The 12,385-nt window shown below is 44.7% G+C and overlaps 1 protein-coding gene across 8 annotated transcripts in view; it reads right to left on the bottom strand.

Annotated features, from left to right (window-relative positions):
* Positions 1–12,385, bottom strand: part of LOC113571271 (actin-binding LIM protein 3-like) — a 58,227-nt gene that overhangs the window by 25,096 nt on the left and 20,746 nt on the right. For all 8 annotated transcript variants that reach the window (XM_027000117.2, XM_027000116.2, XM_027000118.2 and 5 more), the window contains exon 3: positions 366–549. In XM_027000117.2, the coding sequence (XP_026855918.2) occupies positions 366–549 (184 nt within the window). The remainder of the gene's footprint in view (positions 1–365; positions 550–12,385) is intronic.

Raw genomic sequence — 12,385 nt, 5'->3', positions numbered from 1 at the left:
CCTCTTTGGCATCATGGTTCATATGCTGCTTAGCTGAACAGCTGAAACACTGAAAGCCTTCAAAGACTGATCTCTTCTCTAAGCACTTACATATGCACTAACATAAACATACTCTTTTTTCTTTTTCCTGTACTTTCTCGTCTCAACCAGAGTTTTAGCCTGATCGTGTTCTTTAAACTTTAGCCTGATGGCATTCTTTAAACTATTTATGCCAGCATGAGGATATGTTTTGCTCGAGCACTTCTGAACGTCACTCTGGACAAGGGCGTCCGGCAAATGCTGTGAATGCAAATGTGAATGGGGGATGGAGGAGGGGTGGAACAGGCGGAGGGTGTGGACAGCTTCCCCACAGAGCCTTTGCCTACCTGCATGCGCTGCAGATGAAGCACTCGGGGTGGTAGGCCCGGCCGAGCGCCGCCACCACCTCGCCGGTGATGAAGTCGCCACAGCCGTCGCAGCGGGTGCCGTACAGGCGCTGGTAATCGGCCGTGCAGAGGTACTCGCCGCCCTTTTGGAAGAAGCCTGAGCTGGATAGGTCACAGGCGCACACTGCGGAGAGAACCAGACAAGAGTCGCGCCGTAAGACTGCCCGATCACCCATCAAGAGACCATGGTTGTGCCTTTATACACGGTATCAGGTGGATAATGAGCTTCAGTCACACGAGACTAGTTGATCTTTGTAAACCGTAGAGTAGTTCAGAGAAGATATAAACCAAGCAGACTTCACACATGCAAAGTACATAATTCTGTTTTATCTTAGCTTCAGCATACGTTCATTAAACACCATAATACTAACAAAGAAGATGATTACACAAATAAACAGTAGGCTTTGTATTACGTAATCCCATTTGTGGAGTCACACTAATTTAGAGTGCACAGAGCAAAGTCAAATGGCTGAATCCAGCAAACATAAATCTTCAACACAGGGCCGAATCAGCACAAGTACATAAAAAGGCTTTGAGTGAAATCAGCGGAAGTGTAAGCTGATTGTTCTAATGTAATAGCGGAAAGAATGTTAGGAGTGGCCATAGGCAACTGGCAAACCGTTGATAAAACCACAGCATCGCACCCACTGTAATATGCAAGAGAGACATTTATCACAAGGCTTTAAATTAGGGCGGCCTTTCGTTCAAAAACAGATTCAGCTAAGTATTTTTAATTTTATCTGAAGCAGTTTGTTTTTCCTCACACTTTAGTAGTGCCATGTCCTGATTTCCAAATAGGTCTCTCCACATTGCATATGCATTCTAAAGCACATACAGACCTTTCCATCACATTTATTTAAATTACAAGATAATGTTGAGTGCCTCAGTAAATATGCAAATCTTACATGCATATTCACAATGCCCTGACTGTCATTACACTGTGTGGGGGAGGCAGAACCTTGTCATCAATGAGACCATGGCCAGCTCTTTTCTTGACAGCCCCAGTCAGGGCCTCAAATCCCAGCAGTGGGGCTCAGTCCTCTTCACTACTCTCACTGGGGTATACTTTAGCAGCTTTTAATGGAAATCATTACTTACTGTACCTTTAATTATAAACTGTGAAAATCTTGTCAAGCGAAGAGTGATTAGCCAACTTCTTATGATCACGTCCCATAAGTGCTGTGTGATATTGTTCATTATAGGGTGTTAGCTCGGATACGCCCCCATTGACGACACGATTGACTGAGCTGCCTCCATCATCACATGGCCTGCTGCTGGTGTGCTGCTGCGTGCACGCTTTCCCAGGGGCCCTGTGCAACAAGCCAGATGTCTGTCCTCCCCAAGCAACACATTTCAAGCCAGGCCAAGCCTTAGAGTGTGCATGCATGCGTGTAGGTGAGGAGAGTTTGTGTTTGTGGGTGCGCCACAGAGGAGGTCACGTTAAAGGATTGAACAGCTCCCCCATCTTGAGAGCCTGTGGCCGTAGGATTACTGTACCATAGCCATAGTTGCTGAGTAACCAATAGCCAGCATTTACTGTGGACAAGGAGTGAGTCTGTGCTCAAGTTTGCAATGATGCTCCTATAATATCGGTATTATATATCAAAATGTACACCTTTCTATTGCAGTTGTATCCTGGGACTTCATTTATCAGGAACAGTCAATACACTGTGCGCTGCACATTATAATTGGCATGTATTTTTAACACCTCCCTTGATAATAGTAAGTCTCTCCTGCCACACATTCACAAGAGCGAATAGAGACTAACAGGTGCCATTGTGGATGCACTCGCTGCGTTCCACAGCTTCTTTTTGCAGCAGAGCCTCAGGGGCATCACCGATGAACACTGACAGTGGGGGGCAGCTGTGTCACTCTGGGTGAGACAGAACACGCCCTCTGCTGCCCTCACCTGCCAACCTGCCAATGAGAGCCCGACCAATGCCATTTCCTCCCGGTGGCATGTGGCACCGCTGAGATTTGAAACTGGGTCCCAAAGGGAGATGCTCTTTCAGCACCAAACTGTGCTCATGGTGGTCATCGATTTGTGGTTGTTTGTTTTATTATGTGGTACTTTACATTGGCAACCATAAAAAAGTAGCATGATGGTGTACCTGTTAAGATGGGCTGGCAATCAGGTCTTGTAAAGCATGCAGTCTACTGCACAAAAACCTAAATCTCACCAGAAGTTAAAGTCTTACATATTTTCCAATCGGTAACATAACCTAAAAGGATAGGAAATAAAAAAGATTTGACATAATCTGCTCTTCCCTTCTGCTGGGATCTGGAGAGCAGCACATATTTCTTCAGAATATTTTGGACCATAATAACTTCTATCAGATAGCACCCTATTTGTATCAGATACACACATACACACAGAGACACAAATGGCAGTCTGTTCCAGCCCAGTCACCACAGAGATGAGGCTTTCATGTACCTCCACACACATCTGCACACCCTACAGTTTACCCTCTCTTTCCAATCCAATGCATAATTCAGTAGCTCCATAAATAAAGTGTGCGTGCCTGTGTGTTTGTGTGTGTCCAGGGTGGTCTACATTGGACTGATGTAGGACGAGTGCACGGAAGAGGAGTATAGTGCGGGTAAGGCGTGTGTGAGTATACTGAGAGTGTAGGGTTGAGCATATATTTATCAACAGCCAACAGACACAATTAAAATTCAGCACAACAGGATGGGCTGGTCTCCTATGCCTTTCTTTGTTAATGACATGCAGTGCAATTACTTTTATCGCTCTTCTGTGTGCGTGTGTGTGCGTGCGTGCGTGTACGTGTGGGTGGTTGTGTGGAAAGAGGCCTCAGCATGACAGATAGAAGAAAGAGAGAGTAAGAAGCCTGTTGTTATCTCTGACTGTTTGCAATTTGGTAGCACTGCTGAGGGCTGTACCATGGTATCTACCTAGTTTCACGGGAAACAGGAGGGAAGAACGCAGTACGCGCACACACACACATGCACACACTGAGAGAGAGAGGGAGGACTTCAAGTGACAGTAACACTAGTTTTCATGACAAACAACACCAAAAGAAGAAGCTCATTGGCTAGTCAGTCTAGCCAATGAGCTTTATTCCGAATAAACAGACCATGTTTGCCTTTTCACCTTTCACCCTCTACTGTGTTGTCTATAATTCTACTTTATAAACAGGAGATCCTTACTCAGAAGGCTTGCTTTGAAAATAAGTCAAATAAATATGGAACCTGGTGTTCTGAGCCCCTGTTTCTGTAGGAGTTCAGCCATCGTTATACCAACCTGTTTCCCTCGCCTTACAACCCTTGCAAAAGGCAGCCGCTTTCCTGTCTGGCTGGATCGAGGAGTGAGTATTACCGCCGCAGTGGGCACATCTATCGGACGTCCGATACCATAAAAAAACGACCACTAATGTCTCAGCCTGGGAGAGTTAAGTGGGGTGGGTTCTAAGTGCGCTCTGTGACTCCGCTCCCATCCTCTACTCCTGCGTCCCAGCCAGTTCGGCTAGAGAACTTGCAAGGGACAGCGTAGGCTAGAAAACTCCCAATTCCACTCTCTTTTAGATCCTCAAAGCCTGCTGCGGACAGCTGAGGGACCAATGTGGGATGTGTTGGTAGCTTGTAATATATGGCTGAGACGCTTATTGCTGATTGCGTGCGTGAGTTAGTGAATAGTATGGTTCAGTGGGGCCTCTCTAAAGGTTCATAGTAGTCGTTTGGAGCCCTTTTGTCTGTACCTAAGCAGGAGTATATTTAGGTTCTTGTACTTAGAGTCTTGTTGGCATGCATAGAGTATGTATTGAGCATATATACTCGCTCAACACCCATAAGGATTCTTCCAGCATTTCACAATGCAGTTTGGTTGGCTGTGTGTGTCAAAAAGAATCAATATAGTTTCTTTAGACAGTTAGCACACTCAGCCCGAATGCTTAACACATTGCACCACTGTGAGACATAAAGAGAGGGAGGAGAGAGAGAGAGTCAGGGTACTGCATGAACAGGATGGGCCTCAGACGGAAAGGAGAAAGCTCTCTGTGAGAGTTGTTGGGAGCAGTAATGTTACATTAATGAGTGGTAGCATTCACTCTGATCACGTAGGAACACATGCCACTGTCAGCCCCAGCGTCAAACACACACACACACACACACACACACACACACACACACACACACACACACACACACACACACTGAGGGACCAATGAATTCTAAGTTGTAACAGGAATTTTTCAATAGAATATCAGGGCTCTTTGATCTAAAACTAATTAGTTTTAATTACTAAAAAGTAATTTCAAAGGTTTCACCAACACTTTCTCACCACTGTTACACCATGGAACCACGCTGACCTTCAGCCACAGTTGCTGCAGGAGGAGCCGGAAGCTTCTCGTGGGAATGAGTTGGTGTGGTTTAAAGAGCAAACAGCAGAAATCACCATCATCCTCCCCTCCCAGCCTTGCCATCCAGCATCGTGCCGATCCCCACGACCAGAGGTATGACATTTAACCCAGCTGTCTCCAGCAAAACAGATGAGCTGGATTTGCTCAAGTCTGGTTCTTTTTTCTAGAATGGCACAGTGGTATTGACGGCACTTAAAAGACTATGAATTAATAATGCAAATGATAAAAAAGTGTTTGCCCACTCTGTCCTCAGGTTTGTCCAGATTATCCTCATTTCTGCTCAATTCAGTCTCTCAGTACTATGGGGCAGAGGGGATTGGGCTCGGTGGCTGGTTCCAATGTGCTGGGAGATAGGACAGAACACATGCAGCGACCATCTGGGGTTCCTCAGGGTCCAGGCATGCCAACGCTGACAGATGATTATTACAGACGGGGAAAAGGGAAAAGCTACAAATTACTATAAAGATCTTATTGGACTTGTCAAGTAAAATGTAAAAAATTTACTTTGGTAACTTTGCAAACCTTATTTTTAACTTGGTATGATTAAAGTGATATGTTGATATTCTAGTAAACTTTGCAGGACAATAGTATTAGTGCTGCAAGGCCATCTTGTTAAAGAGCTTGTCAGTGTTCTGAAATGTTTATCTTCAAATATCATCAACTTGTTCCCTTTAGATGATTTCACTCACATAGCACTGTTTGAAAACACAGATTCCACTGTTGGGATCGCATGCTTCATATACCTTTGAAATGTTAGCATGGCAGAGCACTATCCAAAACAAGCCAGACCTGTCAGTGTTAGTCGAGCAAGCTTGAGCAGGCCCCATCATACACCACACACACACACACACACACACCTCACTCTGAGCAACTGGAGAGAGGTAAACTATGATGCTTGAGATTGTCTCAGCGTTATGGATATGTATTTGTTAATCAGTGCATGCAAGTATTAGTCTTTATGCAGCTTGTCATTTTTGCTGTGTGTGTGTGTGTGTGTGTGTGTGTGTGTGCGTGTGTGTGTGTGTGTGTGTGTGTGTGTGTGTGTGAGAGTGATAACTGAACGTGAAGCGTGAAACTGGGCGGGTGGCACATAGTAATCTTCTCTGGCCCAAGTCCTGTGGTGCAGTAAGCAGAGGGATAATCCTAGCCATGTATCTGTGCCCTGCAGGACACACACACACGAACGCGCACGCACACACACACACACATGCACGCGCACACACACACACACACACACACACACACACACACACACACACACACTTCCCTACCTTATCACAGCACATGCTCTGTTTGAGCCTGGCCTGTTGATAAGGAATGTTCTCATGACTATAGGACCACCCCTCCATCTATTTATTAATTTGATATCTTTTTCATGAGCTCCAGTCTTCTCTTGGCCATCTCCTACCATCTCCCCTGTCCCCTGTTAGGAGATCAGAGATGACTGATGTTCCATCCCTTCCCAGGTCACTGCACAGTCAGTTCATATTCAGTCTATCAGAGCTGAATCTGTTGTGACAGAGCTTGCTATGAGGCTAAAAGTGACTGAATTTAGTGCAATTTAATCTCATGAGCACAGATCTAGTGCAATTCAATCTGTAAACGCTTTCGTGCAAGCACCTATCAAGTTCTCTTAAAAATGTTTATGCATTTGATTATATTTCTTAACAGCTTTGGCTGAACAGTGTAGAATGGAAGAGTTGTTCTGCCAAAATGGACAGTACTTATTGGCTGAGGTTGATGTAGGTGATATATTTCAGTTAAGGTACTGTGTGCTGCAAGAAAGATGCAACTACGTGAAGTCTTCCTTTGACACACATGCTTAGTTTCCTGATAATCAATTAGCTTAGTCCGGGTGGCCCTGACCTTCTTGTGGGAGTTTGTGCCACAAATGTAAATCTGCCAAAGTGTTAGTTTGATTAATAGAGAAGCAGAGCAGTTTGCTCGAACACATCAAAACACTTCAAGGCGGAATTTGAAAGTTAAGATTCCCACTATAGAGTGGGTTCAAACCTCCTTGCAGAACGGAAGGCAGCTTGGAGTAAGACTATAACTCAGACCAAAGTATTACTCTGGATTTTCAGTCAGACTTGCGTGACAGGTAAGCAATTAGGCATCTTTCTATCTCTTTTTTATCTTTCTTTTTTTCACTGGAATGACATTAGGTTCCCCGGACCTCTCTTCCTTCTTCTGGAAAACGAGTAGCCATGAGAGCAGTCAGTCAGCTTGAATTTATATCAATGAGACCTGGTGTAAAAACTCTGTGCTTGTCATTAGGTACTGCTCACCACTGGTGGTTTGTTATTGTTAGATGCAGACCTTTTTATCTACCACGGGAATTCACCTACGTGTTTATAATCACACTGTACATTCCACCCAGAGTGAACACACGAGAGGCTCTCCAGGAGCTGTATGGAGCGATTAGTGAACTGCAGAACATTCATCCAGATGGACTGTTTATTTTCGCCAGAGATTTCAACCACGCAAATCTCAAGTCAGTACTGCCTAAGTTCCATCAACATGTGAACTTTGCAACGAGAAAAGTGAACACGCTGGATCTTGTTTACACAAACTTATCCAGTGCGTACCGGGTGGAGCCCTGCCCCCACCTCGGATACATTGATCACATGTCTGTAATGTTGATCCCTGCATATAGACCGATCGTTAGATGCTCGAAACCGCTTCAAGCAGGTGAGAATCTGGCCAGCAGGAGCCATCTCTGCTCTTCAGGACTGTTTTGAGCAGACGACATGGATCACATTCAAGGAGGCTGCTACTGACAGTGACACTGTTAACCTGGAGGAGTATACAGCATGAGTGAATGGCTACATCAGCAAATGCACTGATGATGTTACTGTCTGCAAGACCATCATCACACGCCCCACCCAGAAGCCATGGATGACTGTTGAGGTGCGCATGCTATTGAGGACCCATGACTCAGCCTTCAGAGCAGGTGACAAAGAGGATCTTAGAAAAACTGTCACGTGCGATCAGGGAGGCAAAGCGTGCACACGCATAGAGGATCCATGGACACTTCAAAGACACTGGTGACACACGACGCATGTGGAAGCGCATTCAGGCCATTACTAACTACAGGAAAACATCACCTTCCTGTGATAGTGATGCTGCCCTACCAGATGCACTGAATGACTTCTATGTATGGTTTGAAGCACAGAACAACACTGAAGCAGAAAATTCCATCCCTCCACAAAATGACCAGGTGCTGTGCCTGACTGTGGCTGAGGTGATGCGAACTCTGCGTGGAGTTAACCCACGGAAAGCTGCTGGACCAGACAACATCCCAGGTCGTGTGCTCAGAGAATGTGCTGACCAGCTTGCAGATGTCCTGACAGACATCTTCAATATCTCTCTGAGCTGCATTGTTGTCCCAACATGCTTCAAGACTACCACCATTGTCCCCGTGCCAAAGAAGTCCACGGTGTCGTGTCTCAATGACTACCGTATCGTTGCACTCACGTCCATCATCATGAAGTGATGTTCGAGAGACTCGTCATGAGACACATCAAGACCAGCTCTCCCCTTCTCTGGACCTCCTGTAGTTCGCGTACCGCTCCAACTGCTCTACGAATGATGCCATCTCTGGCACTCACACATCTGGATAAAAAGGGCACCTATGTAAGAATGCTGTTCATAGACTTCAGTTCAGCATTCAACACCATTGTTCCTCAGCATCTGATTGGAAAGTTGAGCTTACTGGGCTTGAACACCTCCCTCTGCACCTGGATCTTGGATTTCTTGACTGGTAGACCTCAGTCAGTCCGGATCGGGAGCAGCACTTCCAACACCACCACACTGAGTACTGGTGCTCCCCAGGGCAGCGTACTCAGCCCTCTGCTGTTCACACTGCTGACTCATGACTGTGCAGCAATTCACAGCTCCAACCACATCATCAAGTTTGCTGATGACACGACCGTGGTGGGTCTCGTCAACAAGGACGACGAGTCAGCATACAGACAGGAGGTGCGAGAACTGGTGAGCTGGTGTAAGGTCAACAACCTGTATCTGAATGTTGACAAAACAAAAGAAATGGTTGTTGACTTCAGGAGAGCACGGAGAGATCACTCCCAGCTTACCATCAATGGCTCCTCAGAGATCGTCAAGAACCAAGTTCCTTGGTGTTCACTTAGCGGAGAACCTCACCTGGACCTTGAACACCAGTTCCATTACCAAGAGAGCCCAGCAACGTCTCTACTTCCTTCGGAAGCTGAGAAAATCCCATCTCCCATCACCCATCCTCACTACCTTCTATAGCGGTACTATAGAAGGCATCCTGGGCAGCTGCATCACTACCTGGTTTGGGAACTGCACCGTCTTTGACCACAAGAGCCTTCAGAGTAAAGTAAGAACAACTGAGAAGATCATTGAGGTTTCTCTTCCCTCCATCACGGACATCTACACAACATGTTACATCCGCAAAGCCACCAGCATTGTGGAAGACCCCAGACACCCCTCATACAAACTGTTCACCCTCTTGCCATCCAGAAAAAGGTACCGCAGCATTTGGTTGCTCACACATTTGTGTTGCACCATGGTCCTGGAGGAACATTGTTTAGTTTTTCTGTGTACTTGTATATAGCTGAAATAACAATAAAAGCCTTTTGAACTTGAACGTTCAGGTCACACACACACACACGCGCACACACGCACACACACATACACACATACACACACACACACACTCCCTCTATTCATATGGAGTGAAATGGTCCTGCAGAGAGCTTCCTCTCTCCCTCACTTTACATCCATTACTGGAATTCTATTTGTTGCCATACTGACTGCACTGATACAGATCATGTCTATTACACTGCAGACAATGCATGTGGAAGACAGGCATGTGCTCATCAGACTCAGGACGAAGCACGTCATGGTGCTTATCAACAACTTGTATCAGCTTGCATCTTCAGCCACCTCCCTACACAGCCTCTCCATTCAGCATTTGGTGGGGAGAGAGAGAGAGAGAGAGAGAGAGAGAGAGAGAGAGAGAGAGAGAGAGAGAGAGAGAGAGAGAGAGAGAGATGGGGGAACCACTAGAGCAATTAAAAAGTGGTCTGGACATGTTATCCTGAGGCCAGCAGCTGCTATTAAAGGGGAAATGTGGTGGGACAGATTGAGCATCCCATAGACAAACAGCATCCCATAGACAAACAGACCAGAGAGAGAGACACACAGCGAGTGAGAGAAAAAGAAAGAGAGAGAGAGAGAGAGAGAGAGAGAGAGAGAGAGACAGAGAGAGAGAGAGAGAGAGAGAGAGAGAGACAGAGACAGAGAGAGAATATCTTGGCTCAACTCCTCCAACTGTCCAGTCCTTCAAAGGCCTCTAGGAAGTGAACTATACAGTAGGGGGTGTAATTGAATTGTACTATGCTTGACTGAGATTCCCAGCAAAAGGAAATTTAGCATCAGATTAGGAACTGTTGCCTGTAGCTCTAGCCACCTCACTGCATCTTCAGTTTACAGCCATAGACAAGAACGAGGAAGAAAACACACGCACGCACGCACGCACGTACGCACGTACACACACACACACACACACACACACACGGAAACAGTGCCAGCATTATAAGATTATCATTTCAATGTAAACACATGAATCCCATGTGGATGAGGTATTGAATCTGTACCAAACCCTGCTTCAGAGGGGCTCAGAATGAACTCCCTAAATTATGAAGACACACAAGATTCATAAAAACATTCATAAAAAAACACACGCTAAGCATATGCGCAACCTTTTAAAAATTTTTTTTAAACCAGTCCATAGCATGGTCTACTTCAACTTGCAGTCTAGACAAGTTGAGCCTAGTATATTGATCTGTCTCAGATGGCTGAGCTACATAGGAGAGCAGCTCTCCTGGGGTTGTAGAGGGTAACCCAAGGAGGAGGGGAGAGAGAGAGTGAGTGAGAGAGAGAGAGAGAAAGAGAGAGAGATGGCACCCCTTTAAGGCTGCTGTTATTAAAATTAACAAAATAAAAACTACAAACAAATTAATAAAATAAAATCTACAAACATATAGATGGACTTGTATACTTAGAGTAGAATGTGGTAAGCCAGGAATCGGCTGTGGATCTCAAGTGAACCTGCAATCAGTCTATCAGGTAATATCACCTAATTAGTAAACATTAAACAGAACAAGACAGGTTTAATTAGTGAGCAATCCAACACAGAGCGGTAATCTTAGTGGGTTTCTGCATGTGGAGCTAGCTTTACTGTCCTGGCCAAAGAACTTCTTTTCAGGACCCTGATCATTTAAACCATATTTTCAATAAACATCTGAAAATGTCAAATGCTGTATGCGCTGTCAAATACGCCTGTCTTTATTTGTTATTGTTACTTGGAAGAAGCTCGGATTACAGTTCAGGAGTCATTCATGCAGATAATTAAAAAAAGTTAAACCTTTTTGCGACTGTATGCATATGTGGCTATATATGTATTAGTTACGTGCATTAATGAAGCAAGAATTAAGGCACATCAAGAGGCAGAGAGCCACTCCAGGCTGTTGCCATAGCTGTCGGCAAGTGTCTCCACTTCACTGGATGATCTGATGACTTCCACTAATGCTTTGCCCTGTAGCCTCTAGGGAGAGGAAAACAGGCATAGCACTAGAGAGGAAGAAAGAGAGAGGTAGAGATTCCCTTGTAATGGAAACCATTGTGAATGTGAATTTATAGATGAAAGCTGTACAAATCTTCTGTACAAATCTTCCTGAAACCATGGTTTTATCACAGCTCCCAGTAATTCCTGAGTGCAATCCAAAGACATTTGCTGTAATTTTCATTGTGGTCATAGCGGACAGAGACTTAGCTACTGCCGTTCCCAGAAGCCATGCTTTTGGGCTGAAACCTTAGAGATCTCAAATAAAGCATGTGATGTTACTGTAAAAGACAAACTTTGGACCATTTTAAAGGAGCATCTGTAAATGCTAATGGCGCTAATCATGGTTAATGAATGCTAGCAGGGCTGAACACAGTATTATGCAAACGCAATTATGCTAACAGGTTTCTTATAGCCTTCATTAATTGTTAGCTACATTAGCATTATAGAAGTGAAGTATTCCTTTAAGACTGGCTTTAAAATGGCTAATTTATTGTAATGGAATGTCAATTGTGGAGGTGAGATCGTTAGCCCAATGATTGTTAAACAACTGAATCAATATTGTTAAGTAATTACTCTGAGCTAGAGAAAGCAGGCATTACCATACAGAAACAGTGAATCCAGTAAGAAAAAGGCTTTTGCAAGAAGAATAAAGTAAGTATTTTATTTTGCTTGGATAAGAGCCTTGCTGTGTCTGCTTTGCTTTGAAGTAATCCTCCTATATAACAGTCATTCTGATCATTATGAACCCACTCGCTCTTTTCTGTTCTGACTCACATTACATTCCAGAAGTATATAATTATTGTGGTTGTGAATTTTAATAGAAAATAATATGTTCTTGCCATATTATACCGGTCACTGCACTTTTCCACCCAGAGTGGTCCAGACACAGGGCTGATTTACCCAGTTAATGAGGAAAACAGGAAAAGTTCAGTCAAACTGCATGCATCCAAACCCATTTCACTTCTGCTCGG

This window comes from Electrophorus electricus, chromosome 6 (genome assembly GCF_013358815.1).
Source record: "Electrophorus electricus isolate fEleEle1 chromosome 6, fEleEle1.pri, whole genome shotgun sequence".
Classification (NCBI taxonomy): Eukaryota; Metazoa; Chordata; class Actinopteri; order Gymnotiformes; family Gymnotidae; genus Electrophorus; species Electrophorus electricus.
This window is presented reverse-complemented; position numbering and strand designations above follow the sequence as displayed.